This window comes from Odocoileus virginianus, chromosome 26, assembly GCF_023699985.2.
Source record: "Odocoileus virginianus isolate 20LAN1187 ecotype Illinois chromosome 26, Ovbor_1.2, whole genome shotgun sequence".
Lineage (NCBI taxonomy): Eukaryota > Metazoa > Chordata > Mammalia > Artiodactyla > Cervidae > Odocoileus > Odocoileus virginianus.
This window is the reverse complement of record NC_069699.1, coordinates 46095197-46113215: the sequence shown is the minus strand read 5'-3', so window position 1 is coordinate 46113215 and position 18019 is coordinate 46095197. Positions and strand designations below refer to the sequence as shown.

At 55.7% G+C, this 18019-nt stretch overlaps 1 protein-coding gene across 1 annotated transcript in view; it reads left to right on the top strand.

Moving 5' to 3' along the window:
- MAPKAPK3 (MAPK activated protein kinase 3) overlaps positions 1-14551 on the top strand; it is a 28384-nt gene extending 13833 nt beyond the window's left edge. Inside the window, exons 3-11 of the mRNA XM_020915990.2 lie at positions 6037-6176; positions 7375-7439; positions 7857-7936; positions 9722-9845; positions 11056-11131; positions 11457-11581; positions 12032-12117; positions 12395-12475; positions 13133-14551. Coding sequence (XP_020771649.1) covers positions 6037-6176; positions 7375-7439; positions 7857-7936; positions 9722-9845; positions 11056-11131; positions 11457-11581; positions 12032-12117; positions 12395-12475; positions 13133-13285 — 930 coding nt within the window. The 3' untranslated portion in view covers positions 13286-14551. The remainder of the gene's footprint in view (positions 1-6036; positions 6177-7374; positions 7440-7856; positions 7937-9721; positions 9846-11055; positions 11132-11456; positions 11582-12031; positions 12118-12394; positions 12476-13132) is intronic.
- The last annotated feature ends 3468 nt before the right edge of the window (positions 14552-18019 follow it).

Below are 18019 nucleotides of genomic sequence, written 5' to 3'. Positions count from 1 at the left end.
ATACCACCCCATCCGAGGCTATGCCCTCTGTTCTAAGTAGGCAAAACAGCCAGCAGGGGTCCCGTGAACTGGCCAGGGGCCACAATGCCATCTCTGCTGCTGACGACACAGGGCAGGTGGTCTCAACATCTAGCTCTAAAATGAATCCTGCTTTTCCAGTGGTGTCTCATAAAGTTAGAGATATGTCCCCATGGGAAAATAATCCCAAATAATTACAGAGCTCGGAGCTGGAAGGGACTTTGGACATGGTTGAGTTGAAAACTCTTACCAGGGAGGGAGTTTAGTAAGTCCAAAGAGCTTTTTCTCACCTGTAACCTTCCTCTGTAGAGGACTGGGGTTCTCCACGGTGGAAAAAAAATGTCGCAAAGCTAGATTTTCCCATAACATTCTGTGTAGACCCACTGCCTGAGTGTTTGACACCCAGCATGTGTGTTGTGGTATAATCAACAACCCAGAGATTCCACTCCTGAGAATTCCAGCCTGCCCCTGCCTGAGGCTGGGCTGAGACCCCGGCATGGGAGAGAAGGTGTTGGGGGACCTCAGCAATCCTTCCTGCCTCTCCCCTCTCTCTCCTCTGGCTCCAAACAAAGCTGGAATTCCAAGAAAGGGGAAGTCATGGGAATTTGCTGACCCACAGATCAGCGCGAGGAAGTGGACTCCCAGCCTCTGGGAGGTTCCCTTTGCTGTAGGGTTGATGTCTCTCGGGCTGTGGGCCGTCCTGAAATCCAGAGTTCATATTTCTTAATTTGCTGCTGTCTCACTGATGGGAGAGATGATAAACCAGCTGTCTTCCCCCGGAAGGAGTGGGTGTTCCGGCAGAGGCCCCAGCAGCTTGGCCAAGGCTGCAGGTTAATTGGCTGGGAGTGTGGAGGTTGGGGTGGGGTGGGAGAGGCTGCTTGTCCAGCCTGGGGCCTTGGGGCGTCCTGTGTGTGTGGGAGAGAGAGAGGGCAATATACTGTGAACATTTTTACTAAAGAAGAGCCTGTCCAGGGGTGAACTGGCTATGTGAAGGGGCATGTGGGTCTGGGAAGGTAGCCTTTTCTGGGCTGGGAGATGGCTGAAGAAGAGTGATGGGGACTGGTCCCTAGGCTGTGTCTTACAGAGTCACTGCAGATGCCCCATATCTCTCTGATGCTCTACGAAGGCAGACAGAGTGCTTTCACAGCTCTGGGCAACGTGAAGTGGAGGGTCCTACAGTGGAGATAGGATCTCAGTGGGAGAGGAGGTCTGAGCAGAAGGGTCTAGGCTTGGTCACCTGCCCAGGCAAGACTGTCACAGGTTGAGTTGTGGCAGCAAGACCCCAATATTTCTTGGGCACCTGTCTGTGCCTCTCTGCTTGACACTTTAGAGAAATAGAGACACTTAGAGAAATAGAAAATATTGGACAAATAAATGGACAGATTGTTGTTGTTGTTTAGTCACTAAGTTGTGTCCAACTCTTCTGGGACCTTATGGACTATAGCCCACCAGGCTCCTCTGTCCATGGGATTTTCCCGGCAAGAATACTGGAGTGGGTTGCCATTTCCTTCTCCAGGGGATCTTCCCGACACAGGAATTGAACCCACATCTCCTGCATTGGTAAGCAGATTCTTTAGCACTGAGCCACTTGGGAAGCCCAAATGGACAGATCGATGGGTCTTATTTTCAAAGTTGATATCATGGAGTCCAGAGACACACACATACCATGGCCCACACACACTGACACACATTCCTCATGCCCATACCACCTACACCCATACACACCTGTGCACGTACCCCCGGCATGCATGCACTCGTGTGTACAGGTACCCATGTTTCCAAGCACGTGAACACTGTTACACACACACTCCCCTGCTCGTGTGCACGCCACGCCCCTATGCACACATTTATTTTGGAGCAAGATTCCCGAGTCTTGCAAGAAGTAGTTTTGGCCACCGCCTCTCTCCCCGCTGGCCTCTCATCCCCGCTCTGGGAGGGGTTGTCTGGATGCTCTGTGTGGAGTCCTGCTCTCCTCCGGCCCAGCCTCACCTTACTCCAGCCTGGCGGCCCCAGGGCAGTGACTTCATCCTCCAGAGCCTCTTTGCCTCAGTCTGCAAACTGGGGCTGTTGGTTCCTGCCCTGCTTGCCTCACAGGGTGGCACCGAGCATTCCCATGAGAGAAAGGAAAAGAGTGTTTTGTAAAATGTAAATTGTTTTCCAAACAGTCAATTGCTGCAGTTGTCCCAGCTCCTGAACTCAAGAATCCCTCCACCCGCTGTAAACCCTGTGCTCGGGTGGGCAGAGACGCTGTGTGGAGGTAGTGGAGCAGCCTGGCCAATTCTGAGGCTCCATTACACCTGGAGAGCTGGAGGGGCACGGGCGGCTGTGTCTCTGGGACGCAGGCTCCTCTGCCCTCAAGCTGTGAGGGGGTCTGCAGTCTGGTGGGGTTGGTCAGCATCTCGGCCAGGTGGCTGCAGGCTCTGGGGGTTGATGGGAAATGGCAAAGGAGAGTGAGGGGAGGAGGGCGAAGTGGAAACCACTTCAGCAGAGTAGTTACTTCAGTAACTAGAGCATTGTCATTTGATCAAGGAAGTGTCCTCTCAGATTCAGTACTTATCTGATGTCAGTGGGGGGCCACACCTCCAGCACGGTGGGGAGCCGTCCCAGAGGAGGAAGCCAGGGTTCCATCCCACAGGTGTGCAGGGGAGCCTGTTGGGCAGTAGCTGGAGCTGTGGAGCGACTCAGGAGACATCACAGACCCTCCCAGCTCTGGTGTACCTCTGGGGGGCTCGGGGGCATCGCATGGGAGTGAGGCCAAGATGTGGGTCTGTTGGGCACCCCATCTTCTTTTCTTCTCAGCTGTGACTGGGAACCAGGATACTGAGTGGCCTTCAGCAGTTTCAGGCGTTTGGATATGGGGGTCAATGGAGACCCAGAGGCTGCTCTGTGAGCACAGTAATGTTGGAAAGGGGCTGTAGTAGGTACTTTGAGGAGCCCCTGACCAGAGGTCCCCTTTGTGGTTCCCATCCTTCCAGTGTAGCCCAAGCCCTGCATCTTAACATCAGGGAAACAGAGGTACAGAGAGGCAAAAGACCAGCCCAAGGTCACTCTGAGAGTAGGAGTAGAACCCAGGCCTCCTGTCTTAGCCCTGTGCTCTTTTCCATGCCTGGGAGGATGGGGCTCTTGCTTGAGGACCCATTTTATGAAGGATAGTGACCCCTCAGGTACTTGCATGAATGAAGCTTACTTGTAGCGATGGGCTTGTGGGCTGGAGGAGTCAGGATGGGCTTCCTAGAAGAGGAGGTGAAGTCTGGTTGGCGAGAGAGGGTCGGTGAGCACAGTGGGGAGGAAGCTGGGCCAGGCTGTCATGTCTCTCCTTTGTTGAGCCTTCCTGGCCCCTCAGTTTCTTCTTCTTCTCTCCCCACGATGGGTTGTGAGGGTTTCTTCCCTTTACCCCCACTTTATAGATTTGTTCATTAAATCCCCGAGTATTACCCGAGCCAGTGCTCTGTGTGAGCACCGGAACCCAGACTGGCCTTGCCCGTGGGGGCCCACAGTCTGATGCTGGAGACGGCCCGGTGCCGGCCTGACTGGGGAAACGGCTGCATGATCTGGGGTCAGTTACTCACCTCCCTCTACCTCCATGGTGGTAATAAAGTCCCTTCCTCCTAATATTTGTAAAAGGCTCAGAACAGAGCCAGGCATATTGAAAGTGTATCGTCTATATGTGTATGTGTGTGTTTATAGAGTTATCAAAGGAACAAGCTAATTGTAGGTCATGAGTAAATGATGCACAGGAGGGAGGAGAAAAGGGCGATGATGCGGGAGCTTTCTGGGGAGCAGGCAATGTTTTCTTAACATTAAAAAAAAAAATTGTTCTTATTTATTTATTTGGTTGCACTGGGTCTTAGTTGTGGCATGTGGGATCTAGTCCCCTGACCAGGGATCAAACCCATCATCCCATCCTTTGTTTGTTCCAGAGCTCAGCGTTTTCTGCCAGGCCCCAGCTGGGGACTCCCAGGTTAACCCCACCTGCCTCTCCCTTCATGCTGCCTCCAGCCTGCTGGAGGTGCAGAGGCAAAAACCACTGAGGGAGGTGCTGGGAGGACTTCTCAGAGCAGGAGACATCTGAACCGAGCTCAGAACGTTCCTCAAAAAGGGAGAGCTGGCCCAGTGGAGAAGGAGATGGAGCAAGAGAGCACGTGGTGTGGGCGGAGCGTGAGGCTTGTTTGAGATCAGTACGTCCGGCATTCCAACCTGAACCAGGTGTTCTGGGGCCAGGGCAGCAGAAAGGGAGCTGGGAAAGGAAGGCGAGCTATGGATGCCAGGGAAGGAGGTGGCCTTTATCTGGAGCACGAGGGCTGGGGATTTAAGGAGTGAGGATGGGGACAGGTGGAGAAGAGCCAGAGAGGAGGAGGCAGGACTGAGGACCCCACAGAAAACCTGTCAGCTGTGGGCTGGGCCTTTGAGGAGAGAAGAGAGAGGACCCTGGTACAGGGGTCAGGGGTACCAGAAGCAGGACAGAGTGAGGGTCCAGGAACCCTCCTGGAGGCCCTGCCAGGACATGGTCTGGTTGGCTAGGGAAGAGGTGGCAGGGGGCAGGGAGAAGTGTTGGGAGGCCAAGCAGAGACGAGGTGCAGAGAGGACAGAGAAGGGAGGGAAAATGGTGCATCTTTGATCCTGTGGTTGAAGCCTGAGGCGCCTCAGGACACAGTGGGGGCAGGGGGAGCTGATGTGACCAAGCCTCTTTCCCCAGTGCTGTTAAGTAAGAAGCTGGTGCATGGGAGCTGCGTGGGCAGGGAACAGAGGCGGCAAAGGCAGCACGAGCAAGGGATCCATGGTTTCCAGGCTGGGAGCGTCTGCCTACAGCCGCCTCTGTGTGCCCCATTCTGGACTGTTAGCGGAGCGGGAGCCCCCGAGCTGGTGGAGGGGCCTGCCCACCTCCCTGCACTCCACACTCGGGTCAAAGGGAACAGCTCCTCAGACCAGTGGCAGCAGCAGATGTGGAGGTCACTGCCTTCCTCTCCACCTCAGTTGATCTTTGCCTAGGGAGCTTTGTCCCGGAGGCTGCCCCGCACGTGCCTTAGAGGAGGGGAGACCATCCTGCCCAGGAAGGAAAGCAGGACCCATGGTGGCCCAGGGTCCTGTGGGTACTGAGGCAGATGGAGCTGGTCTCAGCCTGTCTTGGTTTCCAACCTCACTCTTTAGCCCTGTTCAACCAGGAAGCAGATGTGAGCAGCCTTACCGGGGGATGCCTCGTCCCTGTTCTCCCCATTCTGGGCCACATCCCCCAGAAGGCCGACTTCTCCACCCCCTCCACCTCTGAGCATGACCAATTCAAGGTCTTGCTCATTTCCGGTGATTGGCCTTAAGGTTGGCAGCCACAGTCTGGGGCTGAGTTAACCCGAGCAAAGATCCTGACACCCACCCACCTGCTGCCTGCTTCACTATGATGCATCCTGTGGGGATGACTGTTATTACTCCATTTTACGGAGTTGTGGGCTGTGGCTTGGAGCTGTGAATGTTTGCTTGAGGTCACACTGAGTCACGGAGGAATTTAGCCCCAAGCTTGGAAACCTCACCCTACCAAGGAGTCACCCCCATCAAACAGGGTCCTCCTCGCCAGCCTCTACCTCTGGCCCACAACCCTCATCCCACTGGAAACATGAGGCTCTGGGGATGTGTGGCTCCTGGCACAGGGTCTCACAACTGATGTGTGATTTGACTACAAAATCCTCTCAGTTTCCACCTCAGTTGCTGCCCCCTGGGAAAGGAGGCGGGAGCTTATCTGGCTTCTGAGCCTTTCCAAGCTTTCAGCTACCTCCCAGGCCTTCCTGAGCTACCAGCTAAGTTTGCTTGAGGCTGACCCTCAGCCATGCAGAGGCTCATTGAACCGCACATCCAACCTGGATTGGAATCCTCCTTTTGCCCTTCATCAGCTGGGTGACCTTAGGCAGGTCACAGGCCTCTCTGAGCCTACGTGTCCTTGTCTGCCCAGTGAGGGCAGTGGCACTGTCTGGGTGGCTCCTGGGGAAGTGGGTTCTGGGCCTGACACTGTCTGTGCCTCCCTGCCCTCAGCTCCTGTACGACAGCCCCAAGGCCCGGCAGGAGGTGGACCACCACTGGCAGGCCTCAGGTGGCCCCCACATCGTGCGCATCCTGGATGTTTATGAGAATATGCATCACAGCAAACGCTGTCTCCTCATTGTCATGGAATGGTATGCCGGCCCACCCTCCCTCAGCATCTCATTCGTACCCCTATGGCCCCCACCAACTCCCACCATTCTTTAGGGACCTCTCTGTTCTTTAGATAGCAGCCCCGGGAGGGCCCCCCAGCCCTTGAAGGGTGATGGACCTGGGCAGCTGGCCCCAAGAGCACTCCTGCACAGGTGGAATCCTCAGGGGCTGTAATATGGCTTCCTTGGGTGTGATTCCCACTCAGTGAGGAGGGACTGGGAGAGCTGCCAGAGAAGGCTGCCAAGCCCTGAATATGGCTGGGATGGGAGGAGACTGGGGGAAGAGTGGGATATATGCTGTCCCCTTGGCTTTCTCCTCACCTGGATTTGCGCTCCCATGGCTCCCCCCCGCCCCCGCTCCCAATGTTGGGTGATCCTGGCCAGGGTCCAGGAGCCAGTGACCTCCTCCATCCTGGGCTTCTCCCATGAGCCCTGTGGCTCAGCGCTAACCTTCCTCAGAACCTGGGCCCTGGATCTTGGTCTCCAGCTCCTGCCTGTCTGCCTTTCAAGTTCCCCCTCACCCCATAGGGTAGCAGCTCTTGAGTCACATTTGGGGTTCAGATCCTGACTCTGTCACTCACTAGCTGTGTGACCTTGGGCAGGCCTCTCACCTCTCTGGATCGCTGTAACTTCCATATAAAGTGTGGAGGGAGATCTTGGTGTGGCATTCACCCTGTTCATTCTAGGTGCTCTGTGTGTACTGCTGAATCAGTCTTCCCAACTCTGTGAGGTTGGTGCACTAATCCCTGTTTTACAGAAGAGGAAGCTGAGCCACAGAGAGGTGAAGGGACCCACCCAGGATCACACAGCAGTACACACAAAGGGTTTGCCCAGGGCACAGCACACAGTAGGTGCTCAGAAAATGGTGGTCATGAGGATGATAACTGACATCTCATTCCTCACTTGGGTAAACTTGGATAAAGGTGGGGCTGCCAGATCAAGACAGTGTTCCTGGGAACATAGATGCTCCCTGGGGAAGATCCTCCCCTAGTTCTAAGAGTTGAGTTCAACCCACCCAAGCCAACAGCCCACCGCACACCAGGCTCTTCAAGACACAGCAAGGCTGACAGTGACTGTTCCCCAGGGGAAGAGAAATAGGTCTGGGGGCCTGGGCCCACGACTCAGAGCAGGGGCAGGTCGATGCCTGATTCTCCCCCTCTACCCCTGCTTTCTCCGATAGCATGGAAGGTGGTGAGTTATTCAGCAGGATTCAGGAGCGTGGTGACCAGGCTTTCACTGAAAGAGGTACGGATGTGCCGCTGCACGGGGAGTTTGGGCTGAGATGGGGCACACAGAGTTTCTTTGTGACGCTGGGCAAGACCCTGTCCCTCTCTGTGCCTCAATTTCCCCAGCTGAACAAAAGCGGGGGTGGGGAGAGTGTTCATCCCCCAAGGGGTTGTGTGAGTCTGTGGCAGCTTTTCAGAGATGGACTCCCATTGGGTCTGGGATGAAGGCCTCAATGCTTCTTGGTGCCAGCCAGCAGCTGAGCTGGGGGCATCTCCAGAAGAAACTAGGGGGACCAGAGTCAGGCTATGAGGTGGGGTCCTTGGTGGCAGGAGTGCACCATCTTGTGCTTGCCCAAGAGGGGTGATGGGGAGGGGCCCCCAGGCTGCCTGACCCTCAACTTCCATCCACGCCTCCCTCCTCTGTCTGTGTCTGCAGAAGCCGCAGAGATCATGCGGGATATTGGCACTGCCATCCAGTTTCTGCACAGCCGGAACATCGCCCACCGAGATGTCAAGGTGAGGCTCCAGGACCCGTGTTGGGGGACCAGGACAAAGAGTGCCATTCACAGACCCCAGTGGTCCCAGCATCCACCGGATGGAGGCCATATTCCTTGATTGGCATTCCAGGCCTCTCCCCGCGGCCCATACTGCACGGCTCAGCCTCTCCTCCCATGGTCCCAGCGTGTTCATTGTGCTCTAGCCAGATAGGTCTTGTTTCCTTCAAGCATATATAATCCCAGTAGCCATAAGAATAAACTAGTGCCTACCTTGAGTCACTGGGTCCTGAGAAGCATCTTGTTTAATCCTCACCCAGCCCTGTGAGAGGGTGCCATTACCCATTTGACAGATGAGGAAACCAAGGCTCAGAGAGCGATTGTCTTGCTCAAGGCTCTGCAGATGCCTCACTGGGGATTCATGCATTCATTTGTTCACTCAGCAAGAATTTTGTGAAGACAGTGTGCCAGGCTTCAGGGGCAGGGCTGCCCAACACTGTTGGAGCTTATGTGAAGTAACAGCCATAGTTCCTGTAGGCAGAGCCCTCTGATGGCAGCATTTTAGGGGAAGGGAGGCCCTTTGCTGGGCACTGGAAAAAGGAGCGGAGGTGATCCCAGTGGCTGGACCTGCTATCCTTCCGGTGGATGGGCTTGAGAGTGTTCTCTCCAAATTTCCTATCCAGGGAGGACTGGATCTTACAGGTGATTAGGATCAGACGAAAGAAATGCAAACTGAGGCACCTTCACATGCACACATGCACACACATGCATGTGCCAGCCACTGTCAGAGCAGAATTACAACTCCTGGGCCCTCGGCCCCCAAACTAGACCCTGACTGCCCTGCCCCCTCCAGACTTATTTCCTCCTAAAACTGGGCAGAGGAGACCCAAAGGTCCAGCTGCTGCATCAGGTTCTTCCCCTGGCTGAATATTGCCAACTCGTGCGGTTACCCTTTGATTTTAGATACACATGAAGCCACAACAGTCTCACATTCTGAACCGTGGCTTTATTTTGGCCCTGGCCTCCTTTTTTTCCCTTAAGGGGAGAAAAGCCTTCTGTGGAGAAGATTCCTATACAAAAACTGCTTCCCTGTTTTCCACCCCAGTCCAAGTTTGGATCATCTCAAATAGAACCTGAGAAATAGTTTTCACTGGCTCCAAACTGAAATTCCATGTACTACCCCATCCCTCTGCCCCAGCTCTGCTGCTTCTCTCCGTGGGTCTAGGTCCTACCCATTCATTAGAAAGCAGCTCGAGGGCTGCCTCCTCCATGCAGACCTCCCCACTGCCTTCATCCCTCAGACCTTCTGTTCTCTACAACCAGGAAGACTAGCCTCTGTGCAGCTCCCGGGGCCTGAGTTCCCCAGCAACTTCAGGTAGGGGCCTGTTGTGCAGGTTCATTCTGGGCTGGGTACAGGATGTGTTCTTGGCAGCACTGGCTCACGAGCAGCCCCTCGTTCCCCTGGAACCCTCATCTTGGCATCTCATGGCAGCATCACCAAACTCAAGCTCAGAAGTCCCTGCCCCTGGGCTCTCTGTGGCACTCAGTTATCCCCAGGCTTGGTGGAACCACTGCCTCAGTTTCCCCTCTGTAAAACAAGGTGTCACCTCTCAGCCACATTTGTCTCCACCTTTGGCCCACGTCATTGGTGGCCGAGACCCAGGTCTTTTTTGGTGAGATGGACCTGGCTTCTCCTGCCTCAGTCTGGATGAGGGAGGGAGGAAGGAAATCTGACTGCAGATCACTGTGGAAATCTGCCCCCACCTGGTGCCTGACTCCAGACAAATGTTTTCTCTCCCTGGACCAGCCTGAAAACCTGCTCTACACGTCCAAGGACAAAGATGCAGTACTGAAGCTCACGGACTTTGGTTTTGCCAAAGAGACCACCCAGAATGCCCTGCAAACTCCATGTTACACTCCCTACTATGTGGGTGAGTTGCTGGGATCTGGCTGGTACCTCTTTACTGCACCCTGCCCCCCCACCCCCGCCCCGCTGTGGTCTGGGGCAGCCTGTGGGACGCAGAAACCAAAGGGTTAAAGTGCTGTGAGGAGGGAGGGGAGGGTTCTTGTCTGTGTGGAGGCGGCAGCTGGGGGGCCGGAGGCTGCAAAAATATTCTCCCAAACTTCAGTTTCTGCTTTTGAAAATAGATCCAGGAAAATTCTGGCTCTGGCCTGTGAGCTGAATGACATCACAGTGGCTCTAAATATATATGTGATAAAAGGCTGCCGTCGGCTTGGGATGGAGCCCAAGCGCGGTTGTTTTTCTCCGGTTTTTATCTTCCTGGGAGTCATATTCAGAAAGTGGGCAGGCGCCTCCTCCTACATGAGAGGGAAGCAGGGGACCAGCCACCTGCGTTTTGGGAAAGCGTCCCTTAGGTGAGGGCCAGGATGGGCCCCAGGGCTTCGCACACACTCATGCTTCCTGGAAAAGCTCCCTGCTCCCCTGTGAGCAGGTAGCCCCTAGACCTGGAAAAGCCACCCCCACAACCCCCAGAAAGAGGGGAGAGTGGGGTGATGACTCGTTTACAGACGACTCTTCTCCCTCAGGATAAGCCTTCCGAGAGCTGTTGAAGGGGTGGGAAGCCCCCTGAGACAGCTGGAATGACACTCTGTTTACCAGGACGTGTTTTGCAGTATTTTGACTTAGTAATCTCCTGGCCTACCGATCTCATTACACAGATGGGAAGACCAAGGCCCCATGGGACGGTTGCCAGGTGAACAGTGGAACCCAGAGCCCTGGCCATGGCCCCTCCTTGCCCATGACCTAGGCTGTCTGTTCAGGAGGCAGGGGACGCTGGGCAGCTGCTGGGCTGGGGCCCTCTCCCCTATGGCAGGACCCCACCCAACCCCTGACTGCCCTTCTCTCCTTCCCCTACCACACCACCGCTGAGATTGGCCCAAGGTAACTAGGAGGTTATCATCTCTTACAGCCCAGCCTGAAAGTGGGTTTATTTTATCTGGGAGCTGTTGTTCCTCCCCCGACTTCACACACATGCTGCCTTCCCAGAAGGTGCCAGACACCAATCTGCTCTGCCCCATCCCCGGCTTGGGCACCTGCTCCCACCTTGCCCAGCTGTAGGCGCCTGCTGGTGCCCCAAGACCCTTGGACTGAGAGTCCTCCTGTGCCCTCTGCCCTGGCAGCTCCTGAGGTCCTGGGTCCAGAGAAGTATGACAAGTCATGTGACATGTGGTCCCTGGGCGTCATCATGTACATCCTGTGAGTACCATCCCTTTCCTGCACCCCCAGGTACCCTTGGAACCACTTCTGCCCCCACCATCTGGGGTGAGGGGCTCAAGTGGGCCACTCTTCCAGCAGTCTGCTCTTCCCTTCTGGTCAGGGGACACCTCTCCTTCAGGCTCCCTGAAGGCCTCCCCATGCCAAGGGCAGCTGGTGTTCCTGGAGATGAACCCTGAGTTGGGGGGCTGATACTATTGCACTGGCGTCTGGCTGCCTGTCTCCTGGTCAGGGTCTTGGGGAGGAGAATGGGTCCGCCCCGGCGCTGCCCCCACCCCCATGCCGAATGACCTCCGCCCTCCCCCAGCCTGTGCGGCTTCCCGCCCTTCTACTCCAACACGGGCCAGGCCATCTCGCCGGGGATGAAGAGGAGGATCCGCCTGGGCCAGTATGGCTTCCCCAGCCCTGAGTGGTCCGAGGTCTCCGAGGATGGTGAGTGACTCTCTGCCTAGCTCGCTCCACCGGACCCCAGCAGCCTTCCTTCCGGGAGAGACCACTTAGGTGTCAAACCAACCTGTGTTTAGATCCTGGCTTCCTCCACATCCCAGCTGTGTGATCCTAGGCAAGTCATCTCACCGTTTGAATCCTTCTCTATGTCTGCCAAATGGGCTTGAAACCTGCCTCCTCAAAACTTCCCCTAATTCTTGTCCTTCATTCATATTTTCCCTTTGGGGACCACGAACAAATCTGCCCTGTATCAGTTATCTATTGCTGCCTAACAAATTACCCCAAACACTTAGTGCCTTACAACAAGAAACCGTTATCAGCACACTGTTTCTGTGGGTTAGGAATTTGGGAGCACGTTGCAGAGCTGGTGGTCTCTGGGAGCGGGAACTGGCTCTGAGCAGCTCCACAGCCTCACCACTGCCCTCTCTTCGCTAGCCAAGCAGCTGATCCGCCTCCTGCTGAAGACGGACCCCACTGAGAGGCTGACCATCACACAGTTCATGAACCATCCCTGGATCAATGTGAGTGCCTCCTCCTCCTGTGGCGGGCCGGGTGATGAGCTTGAGCAGGGCTGCCAAGATGGTTGACGGCTCCAGAGGCCCTGGGGTGGGCCACAATATGTGGTGGTACCCTGCCTTTCCCTGCCTTTGCTCCTGGTCTCATCAGGCTCCTTCATCACCCTGAGCCGCGGATTCCCCATTGGAGCCCGGAAGAAAAGGGCTGGCGGCGGGGTGCGGGCAGCCGGTGCTGTCCCAGGTGCTTGCAGGCTCTGATCCACGGGCTTGGGTCTCCTTCCAGCAATCGATGGTGGTGCCTCAGACTCCACTCCACACAGCCCGAGTGCTGCAGGAGGACAGAGACCACTGGGATGAAGTCAAGGTGGGTGGACCATCTTCCCACAGGTCTCAGGGTTTTGGAAAAAGGGACTGCAGGGTGGTGACCTCCCAGAACCTGGGTCTTTGGTCCCCTCTCGCCTCGTGTCAGTGACCACATAGTGGTCTTTGGGCCACACTACCCCATTCAGGGCAGGGCTCCTGACTTGCTCCCTCAGTGAAGTGGGGCTTTGGCCATAATTGCTCTTATGATCTGCAGCATCTGGGAGGGCGGTCAGCTTGCTTTTAGACTCAGGAGAGGCCAGATTTGAGCCTGTGGGGCAGTAGCTCAGAGCCTGGGGCAACCTGGACACAACCTTCAGGTGCAGGTAACCTGGGTGCACTGCACGATGGTGTCCCCTGAAGGCCCTGTGGTTCTGAGCAGATGACTTTGGTCCACATCCCTGTCCTACTTACCCTTGGTGTGGTCCCAGGGAGTCACCACACTTCCTGTGCCTTGTCTGAGGTAAGCTCAGTCTTTACCACAGAGGACTGGAGTGAGGACTGTGTGAGGCAAAGCAGTGGGCCCAGAGCTGGGTACATGGGGGCACTTGGGCAGCAAAGGTGGTCACTGGCATCACTGACATTATTACGGGGCCACTCAGGCAGGAGGTGATGTCTCTTGAGGTCAGTAGACCTGCTCTCCCCCCACACCCATCCCCAGGAGGAAATGACCAGTGCCTTGGCAACCATGCGGGTGGACTATGACCAGGTGAAGATCAAGGACCTGAAGACTTCTAACAACCGGCTCCTCAACAAGCGGAGGAAGAAGCAGGCAGGCAGCTCCTCGGGCTCGCAGGGCTGCAACAACCAGTAGCTCCTCCGACCTTGGGGGAGCCAGAGGACACACTGGAGTGGGCTGAAGCCCTGACCTGGAGGGCTCAGGGTCCTGTTTTTTTAACAAAAGAGTTGTTTGTGTTGTGTTGTGATTTGTCACTTAGAACTTCAGGATGGGGGAACATGACCCCAAGTCCTTCAGAATCGCATCCCAGGGTCAGGCCCTAGAGAGGGGCCAAAACCTGGGCCCTGGGGAGCCACGTGCTGCAGCTCCAGTGCCTTTGATCACTGTGGCCTGAATGCCCTGTGGCTGCATCCCGCCCAGGGCCTGGCCTTAGAGTTCTAGGCCCCTGGGCATTGTGGTTGGGCTTCCCTCCTGTGAAAACAGCTCCCCGGAGGGTGGGCAGATGGGCCTGGCCTTGGGAAAGGCATCCGGCCACTGGTTGTCATGGCGACCAGGGACAGAGTTGCCAGTCTTGAATGCTGAGTGAGTGAGCAAGGGAGGGAGGGGGGCAGTTGAGGGTCTGCCTGCCTTCTTGGGGAGGCTGCCAGTCACCCCTCTCAGACTCCCCCCTACCCCTCCGTTTTTGGTCTCCCTGAAGTGTCAGGGTCAGTCTGCCTGGCTCCCTGGGTGGTCCAGCGCTGTGTTGCTGCAACCCCATCCCACAGGGCCCTTGGAAGTCTCCTTCCACAGAGTGCCTGAGCCCAGCCATCCTGTTACGACACCCCCCCTCACCCCCACCCGGAGTGACCTCTTACCTCAGTGAGGGGTTTGAGGGGGCAGATATTTTTTAACCCTTTTTTACTTTGGAAAATGTCACTGTGACAAAAGCCAGTACAGTTACCCTGCCCCCACCTGCTCATCAGATCCCAGGCAGGAAAGCCTGTCCTTAAGAGTTCACCCCCTACTCTCCTGGTTGACGGCAGGGCTCGTCTCCTGACGTACTTTTGTGAGAGTGGATGGCTGGAGGCAGGGCTAAGGGGCCCCCCCTTAATCCAGGGCCTCTTTCTGTACTTTGGGTCAGACTCGAGGCAGTGGAGGGCTGCTGCTTAGAGGATCTGGTCCTTTCTTTTTTGCCCGAGTCGGAGCAGACAGGGCCCCTCCCTCGCTGCTCCAGGCTCACCCAGCCCCACACTGCCCAGGGATGCTGAATGCCTGATATGGGCCTGGCCAGTGCCTGGCCCCCAGCCTGCTTCCTGGTTCCTCACCCTTCTCTCACTGGCTGGGAAACCCTAGACCATGTCAGGGAGGATAGCACTGCTGGGTTTTATATCCAGGTATTAATAAACAGCATTTTGGCATTTTTCCCTTGTTCCTGGGGTTCTCATCTACATGAGTGAACAAAAGTAGCCCAAGGGCATGTGCTCACATCCACTAGTGATTTTACTCCTGCCGGACAAAGTGCTTCAAGCCTGGTAGACATGCCAGGCTGGCTCCAGGGCCACCCTGGCCTCACCAGGCTTGGTGAGGTCAAGGGAGCAAAGAGATGGCAGCTGCCCCATGTCCCCAGTGCACTGTGTGTGTGACACCCACCCCTGGCCCGGTGTGCGCTGGCGTCTGCCCACAGTGGCCACCCCCAGCTGTGTGCCAGCCTGCTGAAGGGCGGGCAGAGCGCCTGCTGCAGCGCTGAGCTATTTTCAGAAGCTGCCAGATTTCATTTGGCAGCGAGAGTGTCGGGGAGGGGAGGGGGCGGGACGCTGGAGACTGTCTTTTGACTACTCCAGCAACAGAGCACCCTCCGCCCCCCGAGAGCCCTCGCGGGTCGCCGAGAGGAGGGCCCGGACTGTGGCAGGTGCCCCCAGCTTCTGTCCTCCCAGGTCCCCAAGAGCTCCTCTGGCACCTGCAGCACACCGTCTCCACCTCCCTTTCCCTCTGGGTGTAGGGGAGGACGATGAGATGTTAGAAGGCGGGACAGGCAAGTCGCCTGAGCTGAGTGCCACTTCCTGGCCTGGTGACCTTGGATAAGCCTCCCAGCTTTCCCGCCTAGATTTCCTCGGCTGTGTAGTGTGGTTGTTGGTGCCCACCGAGGGGAGTCATACAGGGTATCCTGGCACATGACATATGAAGCACTCATTGGGGTGCCTGGTACGTGGCTGGCCCCCACTTGCCACCCTAGCATCCTTAGCTATAAGGAAGGAGAGAAGAACCTGAAGTGGCTCAAGGGAAAAGCAGTCCAGCCCCAAATCTACCTCTGAGACTTTCCGCCTAGAAATTCCACCTTTCGCCATCCATGGGGGTCTTACTCCCAAGGGCCTGCTCTCTAGAGCAGCATTGTATGGGCTTCCTGGACCTTGGCCCCAACCCTGGGCTTCAAGGAGGGTGACCCCTCCTTTTGAAGGGCCCCTAGACTCCCCAAATGAATTCTGGGGGCCTCGCAGAGCCTGTGGTTCCGACCAACCCTTGTCATGTACTCAGCTCAGTAAAATCCTGGTCAGATGCAAAGGCAGGTTAAGTCTGTCTAGTCACAAAGCTGCAGCAGTGCAAACCGCCTCTGTCCCTTGACTGCTCGGCGCACGCTGCTGGCGACCCTGTGCTGCGTGCAGGAAAGGCGGCAGGGGAAGCTGAGGATAGAGTCGCGCCTCGGGGAGTTTAAACACGTGAGGGAGAAGGACAAAATACCTCACAAGCACATGTTGAATCATGGGCTTGATATGGTCCACAAAAGAAAGGCAAGGCTTGAGAGGAGGTGTCATTGTGCAGTTTAAATCAAAGAGGCAATTTATGTCCCAGGGTCTGGGGAGGGTGCCTGATAGGTTGCAAGGTTGAAGGCAGAAATTCAGGGAGAACCAGGGCTTTAGGGACAGAGAGACTCTGTGTGGCCCTCAACTCTGCTTGTCTGTGCTTCTCCCGGAGTCTCAGTGTGGCTGTCTGTGAAATGGGAGCAAATCCTTACAATTAGCTTTACCAGGTGAACTAAGAAGCCCAGGGGCCTCATGTTCACATCAGCCTATTCAGACACATGCATTCACATGGACTTCCTGTGGCTTCCCTGGGAGCTTTCAGTAAAGAATCGGTAAGAAGTATATTCACGTGTGTGTGCATGTGTGTGTTGTGTGTGAGAGACATTTTTTCCCAGTGATGCTCCCCCTGACCCAGTCGACAGCAGCGTTCTCTGTCTTGCAGACCTGGTGCTGGCCGGTTTCCAGCGTCCTGGCTCATTGCTATTCCGCACCAGCCCCTCTCCGCCCTCGATTCAGCCCCTCCATTGCAGTGTCAGAACTGAGCCTCAAAAACGCAGCTTGCTGCAACCTCTGCAGGGGTCTTGATGCTTCCAGGTCTGCCAGAAGCTCTCTCTCTCTGGCAGACATGGGAGAGGCACAAGTCACTGTCTCCCTCCAGACCTGGCTGTGTTGGTTTGAGTCTTTGCACCCCTTGGATCCTAGCAGATGCCCAGAAACCCAGCAGGATAAAATCCTCCACTTTGTCCCTCTGGACAGCCTGCATGTTCACCCCTTGGAATTGAGGCCAGCAGGCAAGGAAGGGTCTGGGAAGTCCCCTCCCACCCTGTGTGTAGGGTGGGGTGGGGTTATTTAGTTTAGAGCCAGGAGATCTCAGCTCTGGTTTACATGAAGCCTTAGGCAAAGCTGTTTGTTCCACTTTTTGATGTCCCCATCAATAAAGTGAGACATTAATTAATCAGGGCCAACTCCTCTCTGCACCTTGGTGGACATGCTGCTGCTGACTGGTGGATTGTGAGAACACTCTATGGTCTTAGGTTTGTTGAGCCTCAGTTTTCTTACCTGTTTAAGGGGGGTAATCCTTATAAGGGTGGGTCAGGGCTGCAGTGGAAAGGGGAGTATTAGTTGCTCAGTCGTGTCCAACTCTGTTACCCCATGGAGTGTAGCCCACCAGGCTCCTCTGTCTATGGGATTTTACAGGCAAGAATACTGGAATGGGTTGCCTTGTCCTTCTCCAGGGGAATCTTCCCAACCCAGGGATCAAACCTGGGTCTCCTGCATTGCAGGCAGATTCTTTACTGTCTGAGCCACTAGAGAAGCCTGGAAAGGGGAAGGGGTGGTCAAGCCCCGAAACCTTGGTCACCAATGCAGATTAAGTGTCTACTAGGTGCCACACCCGGCTACACTACGAGGACTCTGCCAGTTCTGCCCTCTTTGTTTTCCCTGACCAGGAGGAGGAGCCAGTGGAACCAGTTTACTGAGATTCAGAGACTCTGGTCAGGGCAGGTTAGTTGGGGTGTGGGGCCACCTGCTGGTCACCTGGTGAGTATTCGGTAGACACCTACTGTGTACCAGAGCCTGAGGCATCTGTGGTCCTGCCTAGGTGGAGGGGGAGACCACAGCATCACAACAAATGGCTGCCGTTTACTGAGTGGCTATTGCATGCCAGGCCCACTTGGGTGCTTTGCCTGGATCATCTCACTTAGTCCTTACATTCCCATCTCACAGATGGAGAAACTGAGCCCTCAGTCTCAGCCGGAGGGGGGTCAGAGAAAGGGATCCTACTTTTGGCTGGGGACAATCATAGAGGGCTTCAAGAGGCAGTGGCATGTGAATTTGAAGGACAAATCTGGATAGAAGAGATTTGGGAAAAGGGCATTCCAGCTGGCAGGTATAGGGTGAGGCAAGGTGAGGAGGCAGGAATGGGATGTGCCGTGTGAAGACCAGAGAAAAGTCTGTTTAAAGAGTGAGAGGCAGGAGGTCTCTCATTTTCTCACTCCATCTCCTGCAGGAAGTCAGGGTGGGGGCCTTAGGGGTGAGAAGTGGGCGCCTGGTGGCGGCTTCTCTGTCTTAGTGCTCCCAGGCCAATCTTGTG